General features: G+C 38.5%; 1 protein-coding gene across 1 annotated transcript in view; it reads right to left on the bottom strand.

The window, feature by feature from the left end:
- The window catches only part of LOC104586265 (putative serine/threonine-protein phosphatase 2A regulatory subunit B'' subunit TON2), a 38,881-nt gene that overhangs the window by 1,194 nt on the left and 13,232 nt on the right, over positions 1 to 24,455 (bottom strand). Inside the window, exons 6-12 of the mRNA XM_010243441.3 lie at positions 16,398 to 16,556; positions 11,714 to 11,785; positions 11,454 to 11,586; positions 5,817 to 5,881; positions 1,844 to 1,919; positions 1,021 to 1,122; positions 108 to 306 (exon numbers count right to left, since the gene is read on the bottom strand). Coding sequence (XP_010241743.1) covers positions 108 to 306; positions 1,021 to 1,122; positions 1,844 to 1,919; positions 5,817 to 5,881; positions 11,454 to 11,586; positions 11,714 to 11,785; positions 16,398 to 16,556 — 806 coding nt within the window. The remainder of the gene's footprint in view (positions 1 to 107; positions 307 to 1,020; positions 1,123 to 1,843; positions 1,920 to 5,816; positions 5,882 to 11,453; positions 11,587 to 11,713; positions 11,786 to 16,397; positions 16,557 to 24,455) is intronic.

Genomic DNA, 24,455 nt, shown 5'->3' with positions numbered 1-24,455 from the left:
ATAAAAAATGAAATCTAGTAGAAAAGGACTAATAGTTAACTATTTCCAAAGCACAGATTATTAAAATATCTTGTCAACGATAACAGAAACAAATATTGTGTACTTACCTGAAAAGTGTGTGGATATCAGCTGTTGTAAGGTACCCTCTTCCATGGAGATCAAGACACCGAAACAAATATGTCAATCCTTCCGGTGTATCTTTGTTTTCCAGGGCCAAAACAAAGTCAAGAAAACTTTCAAAATCCATCTCCCGTGCATTACCACCACCACCACCATTTTTGCCACGCCGAACATGTTCATCGAATGCTGCAAAGAGGATAAAAAAGCAATTAGTAGACAAGAGACCATGGTACAACCCTACAAGCAAATGCAATTGACATTGTTGAGTAAAAAAACCAAACATTGCCAACTTAATGATGTTAAGGTAAAACACATTGAAGAGATACAATTGGGGCTGTCAATGGGTTGGGTCTACCTGACAACCAAGCCAATTATATTGGCTCTGGTTCTGTAATTTTGTCCCGATTAATAATTGGGTCGGGACTGGTTCTTTCCGTTCTGAACTGATTATATAGTTAATAATATATAAAGATTTTCTTTTTTTTGTAATTTTTGTTATATTTTATACCTGTAAGAGTACATTTCATAAGCAGTATATAAGTTAGTTATGGTTAAAAACACATTTTATCAACATATAAACAGCTTAGTATTTTAGTTTCAGTTTTATTACAGTTATATTATCAAAATGAAGATCTAAATTGTTATTATCATTGGTAATTATAGGTTCCAAGTATAGTAGGTCTAATCGGTCTTGATTAATAATCAGATCAGTTCTGGTCCTCATATTGTTTGTCCTGATTAATAATCGAAACGGGACTGGTACATCCTGTCCTGAACCAGACCCAACCCATTGACAGCCATAGATACAATGACTCATTGTCCTAAAAAACAACTCTTTGGAGCAGTGAGGGAGTATTGGTGAAGATGAATGAACATTATCAATTTAGATTCCACTCCTACCCCGCTCAATGAATATTTCTGTCAATGTACCATCTGCATATTCTCGAAGCTCCTGCTTGCTCAATGTCCCATTCATATCTTTATCTAGAGCAAGAAACATATCTGCAGAAAGCCAGATAGAGTAAGGGGCATATTTATGTAACAATTTATGAAGGCATTGATTTGGATCATTATTTTCCTGTTAAAAACCCAAAAAAGTATCATCAGGTTAATGCATGAAACACTCTATGCCGTATACATGAGCCATCATTTGGACGCAACTTTGTATAGTTCATATAATATATGTAAGAGTTGCCACAACAGGTGACAAACTGCAACCAAGGGCAATTTCCATCTTTGAGGAAGCAGGATAACATGAATTGAGGCAGAGACACCTCTGCAAATCAAGAGGACCAAAGGCTGAATCAATCCCGAATATCATTATGCCAGCAAAAGGTAAAATCAAAATTTGTTAGTGAATTTATTTCTGAAAGTGATGATGGAAAAAATCATAAACAACATAAACTTCCTTGTCTTGCTTGTCATCAAAAATAATATATAGGATCCACCACCTTTTCTTCCTTCCAATTAGATAACGAAATCAAATGTTGGGATCTGTGGTGGGTACTGGTGGGCTCAACCCTAAGCCAAAATTCCCCCACCCACCACGGCCTAAGAGACTGGGACAAAATTAAGGTTTTGGTTCTGTCCAGTATGATATCATACCAGACACGGTAGTCAAAGTCAGATTTCAGCATTAGGAAAGCATGCAGATGGCATTTTAAAATTGCTAAAATTATGTGTAAGCATTATACTATTGAATAATAGATACATAAATACGCACCACATATCCGTTGTGCAGATGTCAATGAGAACCAGTTTTCAGCTTGTTCAGTATCAGTGATTTCTTCCTCACTTTCCTAACAGATAAAGAAGTTACAGATAAAGATAAATGGGTAAATATAAGAACAATGAACACAGAATAACTTTAATAGCTACCTGAGTTGAGAACTAGTGCGCATTTAAAAAATTGTGCTGCATCTGGCACAAACATGGACATCTAAATTATGTGTAAATTAAACAAGTATTTAAGCTTACAGAAAGACTAGCTCATCTGCAAGACACCACATTATCAAATAACTATGAATCATAGTTACAGGAATATTACAAATTTCTACTATTTTCAATTGAATGTTTATATATTAAACATGGTCCAGGGAGATTTTACACCATCCAATTACTAATTCTTTCACTAGTAACAGAATCCATCCATATTGTGAACTCTATTGATCTTTATCATATATCTAAACATCCAGACTAATTTGCAATAATCATAGATTTTACTATATTATATAATACAAAGTAACTTAAAGTATATGCATATGTTTACAAACATTAAATCAGCCAAAACCTATATCATATCGCTAAATCTTAATAGCAAATGAGAGTGTGGAAGATTTAAAAAGAAAAGGGAAGAAAGGGCTGGTGTGTAAATTGGATCTAGAAAAAGCTTATGACTTGGTTGATTGGTCTGTGCTGTTGGAAGTCCTAGGGTCTTTTGGGTTTGGGCAGAGGTGGTGTAAGTGGATAAAAGGGTGTATTAGGACTTGCCACTATTCCATTCTAGTGAATGGTAGGGTGGTAGACCATTTTCCAGCTACTAGGGGTATTAGGCAAGGAGACCCCCTTTCCCCTTTTCTATTTACCCTGATTGCTGAAGTTTTGGGGAGGATTATTGAGAGGGGAGATTCTAGAGGTTTCGGTAAGTGGCTGGAGAATTGGGAGGGATGGGGTTCCGGTCACTCATTTACAGTTTGCAGATGACACAATTCTGTTTTGTGGAGGGGATGAGATTAGGTGGGTTAGAAACTTAAAACAGGTGATTAATGTGTTTGAAAAAGTGACCAACCTTAAAGTCAATCTTTGATAAAAGTTGTGTGATTGGCATTAATATGAGTGTTGGAGAGGTGGAAGAAAGGGCCCAAGTATTGGGATGCGAGATTGCTCAATGACCAATGAAATATTTGGGGCTTCCTTTAGGGGATAATCCTTGCAAAAGGGGCTTTTGGAATCCGGTGATTGAGAAGTCCACAAGTAGGCTTGCTTCATGGAAGAAAAACCACCTGTCTTTGGGTGGTAGGATAACCTTGATTAAAGCTACTTTGGCGAACCTCCCTATCTACTTTCTGTCTGTGTTTAAAATTCCTGAGGGAGTGTGTAGGGTGTTGGAGAAACTTATGAGAGATTTCCTATGGGAACCTGGGGAAGAGAAATGGGATCATAGAGTTAGGTGGGATCTTGTCACTAGAGCTAAAGAGGATGGTGGTCTTGGCTTGGGTAACTTGCAAAAGAAGAATGAAGCTCTGTTAGGGAAATGGTTATGGAGACTAACAAAGGTAAGGGATAACCTATAGGCTAAAATTATCTTAAGTATACATAGGCAAGAGGCAGATGGCTGGGACACGGGTGTTTCATCTAGGGCCACAAGAGCTTCTCCTAGGAAGTCTATTCATGCTATTCTTCCTTCCTTCCTTCCTTTTATCAAGTATGACCTTTGCTCTGGTAACTCTAAGATTTTGGGAACATATCTGGGTGGGTGACACACCTTTGAAAGAGCAGTTTCCCTCTTTGTTCTCTCTTTCAAGGTTTAAAAATGAACCTGTTGCTACCTTCTTAACCTTTTCTAATTCTAACCCTGATTGGAACCTAGGCTTTCGAAGGGCTCTTAGAGACTCTGAATTGGATTCCATTTGTTCTCTCTTTCAAGGTTTAAAAATGAGCCTGTTGCTACCTTCTTAACCTTTTCTAATTCTAACCCTGATTGGAACCTAGGCTTTCGAAGGGCTCTTAGAGACTCTGAATTGGATTCCATTTCTAATTTGCTTAAGATTCTGGAGGAGGTGATTATTGACCCTTCTAGAATGGACTATGGGATTTGGGCTCCTACTCCTTCGGGTATCTTTTCTTGCTCTTCCTTTTTTAAGGAATTAACCCATTCCCAATCGGCCCTTGTTTCTCCTTTCCCGGCTCCGGAAGTTTGGGGTAGACCAATTCCCCCTAGAGTAGGTGCTTTTTGCTGGGAAGCTATCCTAGGAAAGTGTAACACTTGTGATATACTTCAAAAAAAAGGCCAAATTAGTGTTTATCCCCGCACTGGTGCATCTTATGTAAGAAGAATGGTGAGAGCTGTTATCACTTATTAGTCTCCTGTCCTTTTGTTTCAGAAATCTGGTGTTGGTTTTTCTCTCTTTGGTTACAGGTGACCCACCCCTCCAAGTGTGCAAAGTTTGTTTATTTCTACTTTAGTGAGGGGTTTAAAAAGAGAGGTAAAATCTTGTGGAGATGTGTAAGAGCAGCTGTATGCTGGACAGTATGGGAGGAAAGGAATCGATGTACTTTCCATGAAAAAGAAAAGAACAAAGGAGCCATCATTGACTTAATCTATGTTAGGGTGATTCACTAAGTCAAGTCTATGAAGCTATTTGAAGGATTCTCAGCAGGAGATATCATTAGAAATTGGAAAGAAGTTGCCTTGTCCACTCAGTTGATTAATTCCCATGCTCCAACTTGGTCTCCTCCAACTTTGGAGTTCACTAAATTGAACTTTGATGGCAGCAACGAAGGAAATCCAGGCCCTTCAGGTATAGGTGGAGTATTCAGGGACGAAGGAGGTCGAGTTTTGGCCATGTTTTCAGGACCTATAGGTTGGGGGGATTCTCTAAGAGCTGAAATTTCAGCAGTATTAGAAGGAATAAAAAGAGCCAAACAGCTGAATATTAGGAAGTTGCTGGTGGAGGGTGACTCTAGATTTACTATTAACTGGCTGCAAAAGGAAGATGTTAGTATGTGGAAATTATTGAATGAAAAAAAGAAAATCTACCAGCTTACTCAAGACATGCAAATTCAGTTTCAGTTGTCAAAGAGGAGTGCCAATTCTTTTGCAGACTGTTTAGCTAAACAAGGGGTGGGAAGGGCTAGTTTCTTTTGGGCTGTGTTGTAATATGATGTTTTTCTTTTAGGGTGGGGTAAGAGTTTTTAACCCCCCCCCCCCTCCTATTGTATCTTCTTCCTTCTCCTTTATTAATAAAAGTTTCTGTTATTGATAAAAAAAAAACAACTGCATAGTATTGTCATTTAATATTTGTAATTGTACTCCATTAGGTTCAAACAATGGAGGATTTCAAACAATATACTATCAATGATAAAGTAAGAAAATGGGTAATTATTGAATCTTCAATAAAAAAATTCCTATATAGCAAGGGATCCTTCTCCCTCCTGAAACTATCAAATTAAACTTTGATAATCCAGGCCCACTGGGTGTGGAAGGTGTCTTCAGAGGCAATGGAGGAAAGATCTTGTGAGGTTTACTTAGGTCCAATTGAGTGGGAAGACAGCAGCAGAGCTATTACATGGCTAAAATTAGTGAAGGTATCTTCAAAGGCAACGGAGGGAAGATCTTGTAAGGTTGTCCAATTGGGTGGAAAGACACCAGCAGAGCTATTACATGGGCTAAGATTAGCAAGAGATCATTGTGTTGGAAAATTATAAGTTGAAGAAGACTCACAGGTTGTAGTTAGTTGGGTGGTAAGGAACAAGGAAGGTCCATCAAGATATAGGGATTAGACGGGGAGACCCTCTTTCCTCCTTTCTATTTACCTTGGTTGAAAAGGCTTTTCTTGACATGTCTTATGCACATAGGATCATAACTCACCACTGTCTGGAACATAATCAAGGGAATTTTCTATACAAGAAATCACTGTGATGAGATGAGTCCTGATATAAGTTCAGAATTTAGGAATGTATCGGCAGCACAATACCTGGTGCAGTTCCATGAGTTCCTGGAGGCAGTTACTAAGCAGTACCTTCTTTATGCATGCTTTATCTGTCAGGAAGGAAGAGAAGTTAGAACTAAATCAAAGACCATTGAATTACCAAAACAGAAATAAAGTTTACTGATGGCATCATGCGAGAGGAGCCTTTTTGACATAAGATAGGACTATGACACCCATATCCCACCTTGTAATGTCATTTGTCCCATCTGACATCAATAAACTGCAAAAGAGTTACCATCATCAGATGAGATCCTCCTTATTGAATCATGGCCCCAGAAAAAAATATTTTAGACTAGCCAGATGACATTAAAAATTAAGGAAAACAAGAGCTTCCATTAATTATTTTGATAAGAATTGCCCATTTGTCTATTAATTCCAGTAATTGAATAGAGAAACCATCAAATACATTCTTTTTCAAAAACATTTTTACTGCCTGTTGTTTCAGATTTTTTGGATCAGACTCACTTCTCCACAATGAGAGAAGCTATTTTGCCATGGCCTGTTGATAGGAATCGATCAGCACCCTTGAAGACTTATTCTAGAAAGATGAAGGCCTTACAGCAGGTCCTGATATGGCATAGTGAAGGTACTTGGGATTTGGACTGAATTGAACACCAAGGGTATTTCTGTCATCTTTTGCAATTTTCTGTGGAGTCCAATGATAGGGTTTAAATTGTCTAGTTATAGTCTGTTTATGTTTAAATTTTCAGTCATTGCATAAGTAGAATTAGAGTTATTGAGTCTTCTTTGAATTGAAATAGGATATGAAAGCTTAGTTTGAGTCCTACTAGGATTATTGAGTCTAACAGTTTGACTCCTAAGACTATTATGAGTCTAACAGTTTGACTCCTAGGATTATTATGAGTTTAGAGTCTATAAATATGTATGGATGTTTTACACAAAAGCAATGAAGTTTATTGAGTTTTCTTCAGCTTATGCTAACTATGGTGAGTGATTCCCATGCCCTAGAGTGATTCTAGGAACCCTGTGAGTGATTCCAGGTATTTTCTCTCTTCTTTCTCTCCCTATTTTCTCTCTTATTCCTTCAAGAAGCCATTACAGCCATCAACAGCCATAAAATTCTGATCCAAGAAGACCATTCAACATTCTCTAAGGACTAGAACTGAGCTAGTCCTACATCGCCTGTATTGAAGGAACAAAAGTTTTTGATTGTGCTTACAGGCCTCGTGTGTCTTTGTGATGTAGGACCAGCTCAGTTCTAGTCCTTAGAGAATGTTGAATGGTCTTCTTGATTAGAGTTTTATGTTGTCAATGGCTGTAATGGATTCTTAAAGGAATAAGAGAGAAAATAGGGAGAGAAAGGAGAGAGAAAATACCTGGAATCACTCACAGGGTGCCTAGAATCACTCTAGGGCATGGGAATCACTCACCATAGCTAGCATAGGCTGAAGAAAACTCAATAAACTTCATTGCCTTTGTGTAAAACGCCCATACATATTTATAGACTCTAAACTCATAATAATCTTAGAAGTCAAACCGCTAGACTCATAATAGTCTTAGGAGTCAAACTGTTAGACATGATAATCCTAGTAGGACTCAAACTAAGGTGTCATATCCTATTTCAATTCAAAGAAGACTCAATAACTCTAATCCTACTTATGCAATGACTCTGAAATTTTAAACATAAGAAAACTATAACTAGACAAATTAAACCCTATCATTGGACTCCACAGAAATTGCAAAATGACAAAAATACCCCTACTGTCCAAAAATACAGAAATACATAAGATATCATAAAAATCCAATTTTGACTCTTCAGCTCCTACATCATTCTCCCCCAGTTGAAAAAAATTTGTCCTCGAGTTTTGAAGAACTTGAGGATGAAAAGTTGATATGCCCCAATTACAAAGGGAAGACTTCCCACAGCTACATGCTTGGATTGTAGAGTAGAGGCCACACACAGAACTAGAAAAGGATCTTGAAAGAAATGTATTTCTGAAACATTGCCTTCCCTAACAATCTTTGTTAAATCATCGATAACATTAGTTTTTTGAACACTTAATTCATCAACCAACCATTGTGATGAATCTTCACCTCACTTATCCAAACTCTTAACTGCAACATTTGGAGCCTTCCTTCAACCTCTAGCTTAGGAATCACCATCTCTATGTGTTCTGCTATCCTTGGTTCTTCAACAAACTCTAGGACTCCTTCCATTGTTGATGTTGGTAGAACTTGTGCTATGTCAAGTTGTAATTCTTGAATTAGTTCTAGTTGAACTTTAAAGGTAAAGTCACTTAATTTCTTATTAGGATCTACTATAGTCAACACATTTGTATCTTGCACCTGAATTTCTTTAACTTGCTCCTCTTCTATTTCTTCTTGATCATTAACCTCAGGCTGATCATGGGTGTTGGAAACTCCAACAATTATTGTTTTTTCTTGGCCTGCACCCTCTTGATTTTTAATATATACAATTTCAATAGCTTGATATTCTTCTTCTTTAGCTTTATCCTCAACTTCAGCTATAGGATAGGCATCAACATTCAAGGAATCATCTACTTTCTTTTCAACTTTGTACCTTCTTCCCATTGACTTCAAGTTCTTTGTTGTAATCTGCTGCTTCTTCTTTTGCTTGAAATTAGTCAACTCATATATAGATCATCATGGAAGTCTAGTGGGATGTACTTTTCTTGCAAACACCTCTTCATCTCTGCCCATATACTAATTGGATCATCGCCTCTATTTTCTAGTCGTTGCTCAAGAGTTCTCCACCATACTTTAGCATGAATTGTCAGCTTCATACACGCAAATCTAATCCTTTGTTTGTCAAGTATATCATGCCAATCAAAATATTCTTCTAGTTTAGCAACCCAATCAAAGAATGCTTGCAGATCATCATCTCCTTTGAATCTGGCATTTCCCTCTCTTCTAACATATTTGAAAACCTTACTCCCGCAGCCAACATTATTAGACCTGTTTTCTTCCACCATCTTCTCAAATAAGTCAACCAAAGACCCTTCATATGGTTCAGAAACCCAATCATCATTGATTCTAGACTTGTAAGGTTGTCTAGAAGATACCCTAGACCTATAGAATCGGTCACTTTGTGAGAACATAATGAATAAACCATTAGCTCTGACACCAACTAATGTAGGACCAGCTTAGTTCTAGTCCTTAGAGAATGTTGAATGTCTTCTTGATTAGAGTTTTATGGCTGTCAATGGCTATAATGGCTTCTTAAAGGAATAAGAGAGAAAATAGGGAGAGAAAGAATAGAGGAAATACCTGGAATCACTCACAGGGTTCCTAGAATCACTCTAGGGCATGGGAATCACTCACCATAGCTAGCATAAGCTGAAGAAAACTCAATAAACTTCATTGCCTTTGTGTAAAACGCCCATACATATTTATAGACTCTAAACTCATAATAATCTTAGGAGTCAAACTGTTAGACTCATAATAGTCTTAGGAGTCAAACTGTTAGACTTGATAATCCTAGTAGGACTCAAACTACTTATGCAATGACTCTGAAATTTTAAACATAAGCAAACTATACCTAGACAAATTAAACCCTATCATTGGACCCCACAGAAATTTCAAAATGACAAAAATACCCCTACCGTCCAAAAATACAGAAATACATAAAATATCATAACATTCCAATTTTGACTCTTCAGCTCCTGCATCACTTTGTGCTGACACTTGGCTTTTGATCAATTAGGCTCCCATTCTCAATGATTTTAAAGGTCTGAACTCTGGATCATAGAGATTTTGTGTATAGATGGACCCCCAATATTTAAAATTGTTGAGGCATGAAGCAAAGCAAGGACCTTCAGATGCAATGGACATAAGCCTCAAGGCTCTATGCTTAAGCCTCATGAGTTGCCTTTTTCTAAGAAAAACATGAAACTAAAATAAGTTGTGTAAAAACAAGCACATAGGAGCATATGTTTTTATATAAGTAAATTGTGCAGATTTCTGATTTAGGAATAAACAGAGGGGAGAAGACAACAGTATTCAGATCTTAGAAAAGAGAACTGCTTAAGTAGCACTCAGATAAGGTATCTCATATGTCATTATCTAATAAAAGTGAGCTATTACAGAAATACCACTTCTTAGGTAATAAGACAGCAAAGACATAAATTCTCCTATCTAACCACAAATCCTAAATGAAAAGATAATATAGTACAAACCAAATTGCAGTAGGCCTAGCCTATACTTCTAACATCCACAAATACGTGTCAAGGTGACAAGGTGCTTTATAATATTTTTATATATTTTTTGAAATGTGATTAAAGTACTTTTTTATAGGGCTACCCAATGAGTAGACCATCTGTTATGAGTTTATGATACTACAATAGACATTTTTTATCGATTTTTTTTTACATTACAATAGGCATTGTAACATTAAATCATTTATTTTGTGGGTTTATAATATTTTCATATACTAGCTTCTTTTTATAATTTCTTGTTTGTTAAGGTTGGTTGGTGCTACCTTTTGAAGACTTGAAAATCTCAATTAATAAGCAAGGAAGAACTTGAAGACTTCAACTGATCAACACACAGGAGCAACCAATAGGACTAAGATACAGGTATTTCTTTTCTTCTTCTTCTTGATGAAGATTGCACTTCTTCTCATGAATATGTTATTTTTCTATGTTTTGATATGAAAGTTCTACTTACATGAAGATTACTGCTAATTATTAGTAAAAGATTATTTCTGATTACTATGAAAACAAAGGAATTAGCCTGTGCTTCAGGTTAAAAGTATCCATCTTAGGTGCTCGCCTAGTTTGCCTTGATGCCTTGACAACTATGTGTAAACATGGTGGGGTTTGGCAGTGGCAGTCTACTCCAAAGGTCAGGGAAATGGGTGAGGGAAGCTGGGAAGTGGCCAACCCCCTAGAGGTACGTACCCTCTTTGGAGGATCAGGCAGTCATAGTTATTGCAGGAGGTCTGAGACTTGGGAGGAGCTGAGAGAGGGAGAAGAGAGGGTAGAAGCAGTACCCTAATGCTAGGGTTATGCCTTCCTGTCCCATGCCCTAACTTGGTAACCTGGGTTTTGGTCACTGCATCAGGCATTACAAGGTGTGATCGTGTGAGTCATGAACCTCATGATAAGCCTTGTATGCTTTTTGAAGGACTGTTAGACCCATGTTTTGGGTGTAAGGGGTTGGTTGTAATGTCCCCACTGTGGCTGCCCAACCCAGAGGGAGAACAGTTGGAATGAAGTGGGAGTCACCACCTAAATTTTTTGGAAATGAGAATTTAGAAAAACCCAAGATTTTTCAAGAAAAGAAATGTTTTCTTGGTGACTTGTTCGGTTGTTCCCAATGGGATAGAGATTCTTAGGGTCCGGGGACCAAGGTATGGTGTGGGAAGGTGTTAGGCACCCCACACACACCCGGTTAAACCAGCCTCTACTTTAAGCATAGTTCAATATTTTTGGGGCTTAAGTTATCGAAAGCTTGAATGCAAATTTGATAGAATGGAGGAAATGCAAAAAATAATCTTTTTTTTGTCATTTTTTGAATATCTTACTAAAAAATAATCAGAGTAACAAAGTCTATATCGAATTTAGATTTTTTGTTATTAACCAAAATTAGATATTTCTCCTAGTTATAATCAAAATTAAATCTTGAAAGGCACAAACAAACCTCGCCTGTGAGGATCACAAAAAAAGAAAAATTTGTGTGCAGCTATGCGGCAGTACATTTGAATAAAAGCTGCAGGCATATCTCGTAGTTGTGCCAGATTAGGAATAAGACCTCTAATGTAGGCCTCCATTTCCTGAAGAGAAGAAAAAAAAACAGTAATACAAAAAGGTGATGTTACAAAGTAAATCACAGAGATATGCAGCAAGTAAATTAGGAAATTCTAATAGAGAATAGGCTCAACAAAGATAAGGAATTCATACATGAGATTGAAGGAAACCATCAGAATCTTCATCAAGCTCGCTCATATCAATTCTTGCCTGAGTGAGGGAAACCTGAACACAGAAAGGAGCAGTAAGCACTGATGCAATTTACTCTTACAAAGATCACTAGAACTTCTATTTGAATATATGCAGCAGAATCAATTCAGAGAAACTAAGATATTCTATGAATTATTGGTTGACTTGAGCAGCAGCATCAGTAGCACAAATTGGAATGCCTGGTATGATATCTTAAAAAGGACTACAATGTGCCAAGTCAATATAAAGGGTCAATCTGTTCAATTCTGCACGAGAGCTGGAATCAAAGCTTCTAGTATTTTTTTTTTCTGGTATAACATTTTAAGGAGGAACATATTTCCCCAACTGGCATAAATTATCTATTGAAAGTTTCACGCCGAAAATACTGCTCCAGTTAGAGACTAACTTCGGGTGTAAGTGGCTGCTACCCTGGGAACTTGGGCCATCGGGCATGGCTGGAATCTTTAGAAACCATAACAAAAATATTATTCTCGGCTTTTCAGAGCAAGAGAGAGACCCATTGTCCAAAGTGTTATTAAATGCCACCTAAGACCACCCAAATATCCAACACAAGAGAAAAGACAAAGGAGGATAGGTTTTACTCCTTTTATAATCTCTTCCTCTGCCTCTTGAAGAAGCACCTTTACCTCTCCCTCTTTCCCTATTCAGTTCCCCTAGGTAATGACTTTTCTGATCTGGTATGACAGTTCCGTTAACCTGAACAGCCTCAATGCTAGACACCAACTAATTAATCCCATTGCTCATCCTTCCCCATGTTAAAGAGTTCTACAGTTCTACTATTATCATAAAAGGGAGAACTCTCTTCTTCTACTTAAATATGAATTCCTCCAATCATTATCATATTGTGCGGCAAAGAAACCTGGGCAGATTGCTCACCTTGAAAACAATGTATTCATGTTTGCAAGAAATCCAAACATGGGGATTTTGAGATGGATGAGTGGAAAAATTAGAAAGAATAGGAGCATAAACATATTCTTAGGAACTGATAAGAATAGCCCCAATAGGTGATAACAAAAGGGAAAGTAGACTGAGGTGACGAATAAGTGGGAAAACTACTTGTTGCTTTGCTTTTTGGTGGATAAAATATATATTATTAAATAATAATATATTCAAGGGTATAGTAATCTACCTAATTTCATCTTCTGCCATTAAGGAGCCCAAAACCTCCTTAAAAACTTATTCACTAAAAGACATAGCAACAAGATTTTTAGTTCAGCTACTTCAGCTGTTGTCAGACAGTTCCTAAGAACTAAGATCGTTTCCAAGTTGAAGGGTCTAGAATAGATAAGAGCAGGACAAAAAGGATATGGGTTAAAGTATTGCAAAATGATTTGAGGGACCCCAATCTAACAATGGATATGGCACTGAACAGAGTGGAATGGCAGAACAGGATTCATGTAGCCGCCCCATATAGTTGGGACAAGGCTTAGTTTATTTGAGTTGTTACCAATGTAGCTTTTGATGTAATTTTTCCCTCGATTTCCTTTTCATTTTTTTTTTTAATTTTTGACTAATTACCCCTTTCATGTATCTTTCCCCAATTCTATTTTTCTTACCAGATTTGTGGTTTTTATTGTTATGCTCATTATCAGAGGATTTACTTGTGCCTCCATGCTGATTTTTCCTTTTTTTCTTTTCAAATGGTAAAGAGTGATTGATTGAAAATTTGTGTTGAATATTTTCCTTACCACTAACCCCAACAAAGAAAAAAGTGCATGGATATAACTATTAGTACTCATTTTTATTACTTGCTCTGTAAATTTTGGCAGTATTCTTGACAACTCACAAAGCTATAGATTATTGTGAGTAAAACAGCAAGTACCCTGTATCCTAGTGCCTAGTTCTTTTGTTTTCGTTTTTTTTTTTTTTTGGTAAGGTGTGTAGTTCTTTTCAGGAAACATTATATTTTGTTAATGACTAATAAATAATATATATGTACATACATAAGTAAACAAACTTTTGGCAATAACCATATCTATTTAGGGATGATCATGGGTCGAGCCAGGGCTTCACGAGGCACAGGCCCGGCCAAGACTGCACCCCAGGCGTGAAATATAGATCCAAACTTGGCATGCATGCACATATGCACATAGAAGTATTGGCCCCAGCCTGGCCTGGCTGAGATAGTAAAGATCACCCCTACCATTCATCCTATGGTAATCAAAAGTACCTTTACATGATACATTATTAGGTTTCACACAATCTCTTTTTAATAAATTGTGCAAAAGCCAAGAAGCCACATCACGAATGCATGTATACAATCTTCAATGAAGAAAATTGACAAAAAGCATGCAGTAAGAATTTTCCGAACTGTTAGTGTGCTCTAAGAGTGCAAGTGTAAGAATGAAACCAACAGGTGGCGCAATTTGAACATGGAAAACAAAAGTAGAGAGGATTTTGATTCATCATCACCATCTAATCCTTATCCCAACTATATGGGGTAGACTATATGAATCCTGTTATGCTATTCTGTTCTGTTTAATGTCATATCCATTGTTAAATTATGAGCACTTAAATCATTTCTTACTATTTCAGCTCATGTCCTTTTTGGTCTGCCCCAAGCCCTTCTAGACCCTTCAACATATAACTGATAGCTTTTCCTTACAGGTGCAGTAAGTGATATTCATCTTCTATGCACATGACTGAACCATCTAAGTCTACTTTCTTTCATTTTATTACCTAATGGAGCCACTCCTTGGTTCCTTCAAATGACTTCATTTGTGTCCCTATCCTTTCTAGCTTCTCTACTTATCCATCTCAGCATGCGCATTTCTGCCACACTCAGTTTTTTGGACATGTTTCTTGAGTGCCCAACACTCTACTCCATAAAGAATTGCTGGCCTTGCAACTGTATAGAATTTCCCTTTTATAGAATTAGAGAGTAGAATATTATACATGAGTGTGGGTAGGAGGTCGTGAAAGGGTCACTTAGTGAAATGGGAGATAATGTGTAGGATTAAGGATCAACTTCGGCATAGGGTAGTGATAAGTGTTCATGATGATGGGGAATGGCTGGGTTATTGGTGTATCTTCTTGTGCTACTCTTGGTTCTCCATGGAAAGCTATACATGCTATTCTTCCATTGTTCCTCAAGTTTGTCAGGTATGATTGTTTGCTCTGGAAAGAAATTTTTTATTTTGGAAAGACCTTTGGGTGGGTGAACTATCTCTTAAAGAGCATTTTCTAATTTTGTCCTCTATTTCCTGTCTCAAGAAAGAGCTGATTTCAAAGTCTTTGTCTCCTTTGGTTGATGGGATTGCTTGGGGTCTAGGTTTCAGAAGAGGTTTAAGGGATTTTGAATGATCATGTGTTGTTGAACCATTGTAAACACTTGACAAAGTGGTAATAAATCCATCTATGCCTGACGCTAGGATTGGGACTCCTCTTTTACCAGGTTCTCACTTCTTCATAAGTCATCTCCTCCCTTTTTCCTATAAGGGAAGTCTAGTGCAAACCTATCTCCTTAAAAAATTAGGCTTTTGTTGGAAGGTTTATCATGAGAAGATTAATACTTTGGATGTATTAGAAAAAAGAAGAAAGAATGTCTGTTTATTCATTAACTTAAGCATTCTTTGTAAAGCTAATGGTGAGACTAGTTACCACCTGCTAATCTCCTGTCCTTTTGTCACCTTCATTTGAGATTGGTTTTTTTCCTCAATTTATGTGCAAATGGACTTTGCCTAATAGACTAGCCAATTTGTTTGAGGCTGGCACATTCAGATGGCCAAGGAAAAGAGAGAGAATTTTGTGGAGATGCACAAAGGCAACAATGCTATCGTTTATCAGCAACACAAAAATCGATTATTAGATTAAAAAACAGAGATACAACAAGGATAATTTGGGAAGAAAGGAATGCAAGAATATTCAATAGAAAAGAAAGAAACATGCAAATCATATTGAAGTGTATCATGGAAAAAGTAAATGATTCCAAGCCCTTCGGGGTTGGAGAAGTTTTTAGGGATAAGGAAGGTCATATCTTAGCATTGTTCTTAGGTCCGGTTGGGGTGGGGGATTCTACAAGGGATGAACTAATGGCTGTTTTATATGGAGTACAAAAAGCAAAAGAAATGAACTTGAAGAAAGTAATCATTGAAGGGGAGTTCCAGGTGGTTTTTGGTTGGCTAAAAGATGAGAGAAAAGCATCTTGGAGCCTTGGACTCATAAAGAGGTGCTAAAACAGATCAAGTGGTTAACAAGGAATATAGATATTAAATTGCAATGGGTACTGAGAGATGCAAATGGGTTGGCTACTAAACTAGTCAAATAAGGGTTTTTTTTTTATTTTTGGTAAAGCAGGAGGAGCTACACAAGGCATCGGTCCCAGGAATCACTACAACAGATATACAATAATGCACTTGGAAGAGAGGAAATACAGATACAAAGAGGGGAAGGAGAAATGAAATGCTTTTGGGTGGCATAGGTTTATCTACCTCCCCTTGGGAGGTTAATCTTTGTATATATTATTCTGTTTATATTGATAAAGTTAGTCTTGTTATCTATCAAAAAAATATATGATATACATGAGAGAGCATATGCAGCAAAGCAATCCTAGACATTTCAATTTATTCATTTTGGAAGAAAATTATCCTAGAGAAGAAATTCTTAGAAATACAACAGTAAAACTTACTGTGCGCATCACATAAAGGTAAAACGGCAGGATGGCAATTCTTCCAGACTCATCTTTCTCAAACTTCATAAAATTTGAAGGGCTGAAAAACCGTCGACACTTTGGACCTATTTGCTCCATACATACAGAAGCAATATGGCAAAAATCTTCATAGTTCATCTGCACAAAGGCAATTTAAAAGAAATTCATTAGCATCCTTCCCATATCAAAATGCTTGCATGAGATGATTCCAAAAATAAATAAATAAGGTTTCTGTTATTAATCCTGAGTGAAGGGAGAGAACTGAATAGATGATAGACACCAGAAAACTTCAGAATATATTAGTCAAGTAGCATGGGAAGAACAGATAATAAGAATAGTTGGAGCAAAGTTCAATATATACATATATAAAGAGAGGAAGCATTAATAGAAAATATAAAATTTTATATAATAGTTGATTGTTAAATTACTTAAAAAACAGAATGTTGATATTTTCCTTTTATTTAAAGCATTCAATTTTTGTAGGCAAAGAATGTATTCACAAGTGGTGAACTGAGCTTTTTTTTTGTATGAAGAACTTTTCTGAATTTTATAAATGAAATATAAAAAGGAGTAGTACAAGGCCCTTTCTAACAACAGATGGCCCCTCAAAGGCGGTTTGATAAACTCCACTCAAATAGCTGTACTAGATTTACAAAATGAGCTGGTTCAAGGGAGCCACTTTGGATGTACTATTTTTGTTTTTTTGATAAATGAATACTTTGGGTGTACTTCAAAGAATAAGGAAAGGTTGGTGCCTTTCCCCTCGTGGCTATTGCCTTTGCTTGCAGAATGGAGAGTCAGTGGCTCATCTATTTATTTCCTATCAATTTACTTCTTGTATTTGGGATTGGTTCTCCTCTCTCTTTGGTTGCAGGTGGACTCCTCCTTCATCTGTGCGGTACCTTTTCGACTCTAGCTTCTTCCAATTACCAAAGAAGAGAGGCAGGGTGATGTGGAAAACAACAAGAGCAGTTGTATTATGGTCAGTGTGGGAGGAGAGAAATAATAGGACTTTCCAAGGACAGGAAAGAACCAAGGAAACACTTACAGAGGGCATCACTACCAAGATCATACATTGGCTGAAAGATTTGGATCTTTTTAAAGACTTTTATTTCACTGACTTCACTAGAGGATGGAGTGTCATAGCTGGTTCCTCATCTTTCTCCCCATCAGTTCAGGAAAGTTGGACCCCGCCACCTTGTTCTAAAGTGAAACTAAATTTTGATGGAAGCTCTATAGGCAACCCAGGCCCCTTGGGAATAGGGGTGTTTTCAGAGATGAGGGAGGTAGAGTGCTGGCCCTGTATTCAGGCCCTATAGGGGTGGGAGACTCCCTAAGAGCAGAAGTTTTTGCTTTACTCCAAGGTCTCAGATTGGCAAAGCATTGCAAATTGAAACAAATAGAAGTGGAGGGAGACTTTAAACTAGTAATAGGCTGGCTGCAATCTAGAAGCTTGGGCACGTGGCTTTTCAGACATCAGCTAAGGGAAATCTCAAGCTTAGCAAGGGAGATTGGGGTGAGATTTATTTGGGCAAGAAGATCAGCAAATGGTATGGCTGATGCTTTAGCAAAGCAAGGAGTCAATAGGCAAGAGTTGTTTTGGGCCTGTTTTTGAGACAGTTTGTATCAAAAGGGTTCTCCATCCGTCCCTTGGATGGTGGCAGATGTAATTTTTTTCCATTATTATTAATGAAAGTTACTGTTTCCCATAAAAAAAAAAGCACTTTGCATAGTCCTCCCAGGTAGCATCTTCCACCAATCATTACTCCAAATTACTTACTCCTGTTTGCAGATTTTCTTGCCTGTCTAAACCCTGCAGAAGTCTGTTATCTTTTGTGGCTCCACCAGAAGATCCCCATCATCTGAGAGCTGAGGTAGTGTTGGGCTCACCTTAGCTGTAGGTGCCAGGTATGGCTTCAATAAGCTAACATGAAAGATCGGATGCAGATTTGAGGTGCAGCGACGCTTTCCTTTGCATATTGCAATAGGGAAGGTCAAGATCATCTATGGGAGGTTAAGGTTCAGTGGTGCTAGTAGGCATATCATCGACAGAAGTAGTAGGTACAGAGGGTGAAATACCTGAATCTGGTGTCGTAGAGGAGACTAGAGATGGCCTGGACTGTTCGTTACAGGAACCAACCTGCTTCCACCATCGTCTGTGAAACACTCTCAACTCCTTACACTTTTGACATCCCCCCTCACTACACTCCCCTTCATTGATAGGAATAGGCAATGGAACTTCTTGAGCAAAAACACCCTGCTCGCCACTCTCCCCCTGGGGTGAAGTCCTGGAGTAATAAGGGACATCCTCAAAGAATGTAACATCCATAGACACAAACCTAGTCCCAGAGACTGGATCATAACAGCAATACCCCTTTTGATTTTGTGCATACCCAAGAAAAATACACTTGGCTGCCTTAGGATCAAATTTAGAACGGTGAGGCCCAAGGATTTGAACAAAGCAAATGCACCCAAAGGTCTTAAGGGGAATAGTGAACTAGTCTTTATCAGGGTACAATAGGTTAAAAGGTGCTTTCATGTCTAAAACCTGTGAAGGAACTCTGCTGATAAGGTAGACAGCTATGTGGATGGCATCCCCCCAAAAATGAATAGGAGCATTAGATGATGCTCCTAGCAACTTCAATAATGTGTCTATTCTTTTAGCTACTCCATTCTGCTAGGGTGTACAAGGACAGGTACTCTAATGGATAACTCCATACTCGAGTAGATATGAGGCCAAGGGCATTGTGAAATACTCCTTGGCATTATCAAATCTGAAAATTTTGATCATTACTCCAAAGTGAGTTAAAACCATCTGGTGGGATGCACGGGTTAGAATAGGAACCTCATCTCGAGACCACATAAGGTAAACCCAAGAAAAACGAGAGTAGTCATCAACAAATAGAAGGAAATATCTGTAACCACCCATTGCATTAATGTGATAAGGCCTCCAAACATCGGTATGCACAATTTCAAAGGGAACAATGCTTCTTTTATTGCTCAAAGAATAGGTTGATCTACAATGATTTGCAAGTTCACAACTCTCACACCTTAGGCTAGACACTTGAACAGACTCAAACAAAGTAGGAAAAAGACTCTTCAATGACCCAATCAATTGTGCCAAAGCATAATCTGACTCACAGACTGAGACACAAAAGACCTCCCAACATCTTTACTCCTTCCAGGTGGATGCTCAAACAAGTAAATTCCATTCATCTCACAGCCAATCCCAATCATCCTCCTTGTCACCAGATCCTGAAAGACACAATGATCAGGAAAAAAGGTTACTGAGCAATTTTGATTCTTAGCAATGCTACTAACTGAAATCAGATTTGTGCTTTAGGGACATGTAAGACAGAGGATAATGAGATGGTATCAGACACTCTGATATCTCCCTTGCCTGAAATAGGTAAAAGGGAGCCATCTGCAATAGAAATTCTCTCTACTAGAAGATAAGGAGTAGGAAGTAAAATGGAGGATAAACTAGTCATATGGTCAGAAGCACCTGAATCAACAATCCAAAAATGGCTAGTGTTACTTGGGGCTGAAGCATGATATGTAGTAGCTCGAGTACCTAAGTAAGCAAAAGCCGAAGTGGGAGTAGTAGTAGATGTTGTTGTTGGTTCGGCTGTTTTTAGTGTTTATGTTAGTCATATTTGTGTCTTAAGTTCTTAGTTATTGGGCCTAAACTTGTTTAATGTTTCATTTGTTTTATTTGTCTAGGTGTCCCAACACTAATCAGGGGCATTCCGGTCCATTCATGTAACATTATTTTATAATCATCTATATAAGAGTGTAGGGCCGGCTGAAGAGAAATAGCTGCCTTTCTCAAATCTTCTTCTTCTTCTTCTTCTTCTTCGGCTGCTATATTCCAGCAAACATGGTATCAGAGCACTAATCCGTTTGTCTGGTTACAGCCGCCACTTTTTCTGCTCTTCTCTATTCCTTTTTTTCCCTATCTTGGCCGCTGTGAAGAAACCCTAGGGCTGACCATAGAACACAGCAAGGTCTGTATCTAGGGTTTCCCTTGGTTGTAGGGCCCAAGGGGAGTTTGTTCTAGAAATCGATGCCCTACTAATTCGGCTGCTAAGAGAGATCTGTGTGGAACATATCTAGGTGGAAGGACTGACTTCGACAGTCCTAGTACAGATTGTACGGGTGATCACAGTCTACTACAGCAGAAGTCAAAGCCCAGTCTAGTCCAAAAGAGTTCAGCACAGTACAGAGGTGGATTGTTCTTAGTTTCAGACCTGTTACAAGGGGTTCTCAGACCTGCAACAGCTTCGGTAAGTCTGAAATAGTGTTCTTTGTACTGAGTTTTTTTTTTCAATTGTGATCACTGTAAGAGGAAGGAAATGTCTTCAATATCGGGAGAAGTGACTTCTAGGGATAATAGAACTGGTGGGAAGTCTCCTAATCTGGAAAATCCAAATCTGCACAGCTTGCAGATCACCAGTGTACTGTTGGACGAATATAATTTCAGAGAATGGTCTGTTTCATCCATGCTCTTTATTACTTCCCGGGAACTTACGGGTTATCTAGATGGACAGAAGAAGGAATCTGTAGTGGGTAGTGCGGAGTATGCAGTATGGCGTAAGGAAAATGCTACTGTTATGTCCTGGCTGCTTCCTTCGATGACTTCAAGAGTGGCCAGGACTGTTCAACACTTTCCTACTGCTGCTAAGATTTGGGAGAAAGTCTCTAAAACTTATGGACAAAGAAAGAACAATGCCAGAATTTATAGGCTGAACCAAGACATTGCTGCATTGAGACAAGGAGATATGACAGTTGCAACGTATTTTGCAACCCTAGAAGGACTATGGGAAGAACTTGATCATCATCTTATTCTTGATTGGGAGAATGCAAAAGACAAGGGGAGGCATGATAAACAAATTGAAGAGGATAGAGCCTTTAAGTTCTTGGCTGGTTTAGACCCAATGTATGAGAGCATAAGGTCTCAAATTTTGGGAAGGGATGAAATGCCAGATTTACATCATGTCTATTATCTAGTAAGGAATGAAGAGGTTAGGAGGAAAGAGATGCAAGTTGACACTCAAATACAGCCAGCCGAACAGCCTGTTGAACATTCAGCCTTGATTTCTTCAAACCAAAAGGGGAGCAAGCATTCAGACAAGAGGCATCTTAAGTGCTCTCATTGTGGTAGTGAAAGGCATGTAAAAGAGACTTGTTGGGTTCTTTATCCTCATCTGAAATCAGCTACGTTAAGGAAAGGCAAGAAGCCCCTAAAGAATCAAACAGCAAGTGGGAATCATGTTACTAGTCACAGTGGTGATAGCTCGAAGAACACATCTACAGTTGCATCTTCTCCCATGGGACAGACTTCTAATTCTTCCACATCCGGATCCTTGGGTTTCACTGCTGATGAGGTAGAGGTCCTTAGCCGGGCCTTGACCCGTCTAAGGACTAATTCCCTTGCTTCCACCTCTCTTGCCAGATCAGGTATTGTCTCTACTTATAGCACAACTAGTTCTATAGACTCTACTTCTTGGATTATTGATTCCGATGCAACTGACCACATGACACACATGTCCTCTTTATTTTCTTCTTACCAATTGATGTCTGGCCAAGATAAGATGAGAGTTGTTGACGGTTCCCTCTCCACCATCTCTGGGAAGGGGGGGTTGACCTAAGCAAGAACCTCTCTCTTAAATCTGTTCTACATGTTCCCAATCTTTCTTCAAATCTCTTATCTGTTTCGAAACTTACCAAGAATTTAAACTGTAGCATAACTTTCTTTCCTACTCATTGTGTCTTTCAGGACAGATTGACGAAGAGAACGATTGGGAGCGGTCATGAGTGTGGAGGTCTCTACTATTTTGATGCAAACATAAGTTCGGCCTTACAATCATTTGCTACTAGTAGTCAGAATAATGATGAGTCAATAACTAGGTTACACTTGTGGCATCCTAGGCTAGGTCATTTACCTTTTTCATCATTGCAAGGGCTGTTTCCTGAATTATTCAAGGGTATTTCGAGTCAAAGTTTAATTTGTGAAGTGTGTCAGTTGTCAAAACAATGTAGAACTCTTTATCCAATTTCTAGTAATGAAATTCAAGCTCCTTTTGATTTGGTCCATTCTGATGTTTGGGGCCCTTCACCCCTTGTTTCTATGGATGGCTTTCGTTACTTTATCAGTTTTATTGATCACTACTCACGATGCACATGGATATACTTGTTAAAAGGACGTGATGAAGTGCCACGGATAACCATGGCATTTTCTAAAATGATTGAAACTCAATTTGACAAGATTAAGCAGTTCCGTTCAGACAATGCTGCGGAATATTTTGAAAGATCCTTGAACTTGTTCATGGAGGATGCTGGCATGATACATCAGTCATCTTGTGCTAGTACCCCTCAACAGAATGGGGTTGTTGAGCGCAAAAAATAGACACTTATTGGAGACCGCTCGAGCTTTATTATTTCAGCACAAAGTTCCCAAGCACTACTGGTCTCAAGCAGTCCTTACCGCATCATATCTGATAAATCGGATGCCATCCAAGGTGTTGGGTATGAAAACTCCTTTCTCTGTCCTTTGCCCTAATCTTCCAGATTTTCCTCTTCCACCTAGAGTCTTTGGTTGTGTGTGTTTTATACATGTAAAGGATCCAAAGAAGACCAAGTTGGATCCTAGGGCTACGAAAGGAATCTTTCTAGGGTACGCTCCTACATAGAAAGGTTACAAGTGTTATGATCCCATCACCAAGAAGAAATACGTCACAAAAGATGTGGTATTTTTTGAGTCTCACTCCTATTTTCATTCTTCCTAGAATCCTCTTCAGGGGGAGACTAGTGGGATGGAAGAGGATTCTTCTTCCCCCTCCTTTTTTGTGCCTCTTTCTGCCTCGGGCCTTCCATCTTCTCCTCCTGATCCTCCTAGTTGTAGCATCCTGGGTGAACCTAGCGAGGCTCCCATTGCACCTGTTACCACTCTTGATGCTGCAGATGTAACTGAGGACACCAGTAAGCAACAGAAAGATATAAGAATCACCTACAACAGAAGGAAAAAAGACCCTCTAACTCATGGCAGCAATCAATCGGACTCAGATCAATCTACCTCAGCAACTCCAGGTAATCCTATCACTCATACTTCTGATTTGGATCTCCACATTGCTCTTCGTAAGTCTACCCATTCTTGTACTATCCAACACCCCATTGCTGAATTTGTTTCTTACTCACGTTTATCTCCTCGTTATTATTCCTTTGTGTCTGCTCTCTCCTCCGTGCATGTTCCTACTAGGTACTCAAAGGCAGTGTCTGATCCAAGATGAAAAAAGGCTATGAATGAAGAAATGAAAGCAAGGACTTGGGAATTAGTGGATCTACCAGAAGGGAAGAGCACTGTGGGATGCAAGTGGGTGTTCACTGTAAAGCAAAGGGAAGACGGGTCCATTGAAAGATATAAGGCCAGACTTGTGGCAAAGGGGTTTACTCAAAAGGAAGGGATTGACTACAAGGAAACCTTTGCTCCAGTCGCAAAGCTCAACACAATCCAGGTCTTATTGTTATTAGCTACAAATTTCTCATGAGAGCTACATCAGTTGGATGTGAAGAACGCTTTTCTAAATGGTGATCTACGTGAAGAGGTATTCATGGATCCTCCACCAGGTTATGGTTTTGATGGGAAAGTATGTAAACTGAGGAAAACATTATATGGCCTTAAGCAGTCTCCTCGGGCTTGGTTTGATAGACTTTGTGGGGCCATGAAGAGAGTGGGATACACTTAAAGTGGTGCAGATCATGCTTTGTTCATAAGGAAACAGAATAGCCGACTTACGGTACTAATCGTCTATGTGGATGATATGGTGATTACAGGGGACGATTTGGAAGAGATAAAAAGATTAAAGGAGTTCTTGGCTTCTGAGTTTGAGATCAAAGACTTGGGCCATCTGAGATACTTCCTTGGAATTGAAGTTGCTAGGTCACAAGAGGGCATCTATATATGTCAGCGGATGTATGTCCTAGACCTTCTAGGGGAGACAAGTATGGTGGGGTGTAGACCAGTAGATACTCCAATAG

Source organism: Nelumbo nucifera, chromosome 4, assembly GCF_055504915.1.
Source record: "Nelumbo nucifera cultivar China Antique chromosome 4, China Antique-T2T, whole genome shotgun sequence".
NCBI lineage: Eukaryota > Viridiplantae > Streptophyta > Magnoliopsida > Proteales > Nelumbonaceae > Nelumbo > Nelumbo nucifera.
Note: the sequence above shows the minus strand (reverse complement) of the source record. Positions and strands in the feature narration are given on the sequence as shown.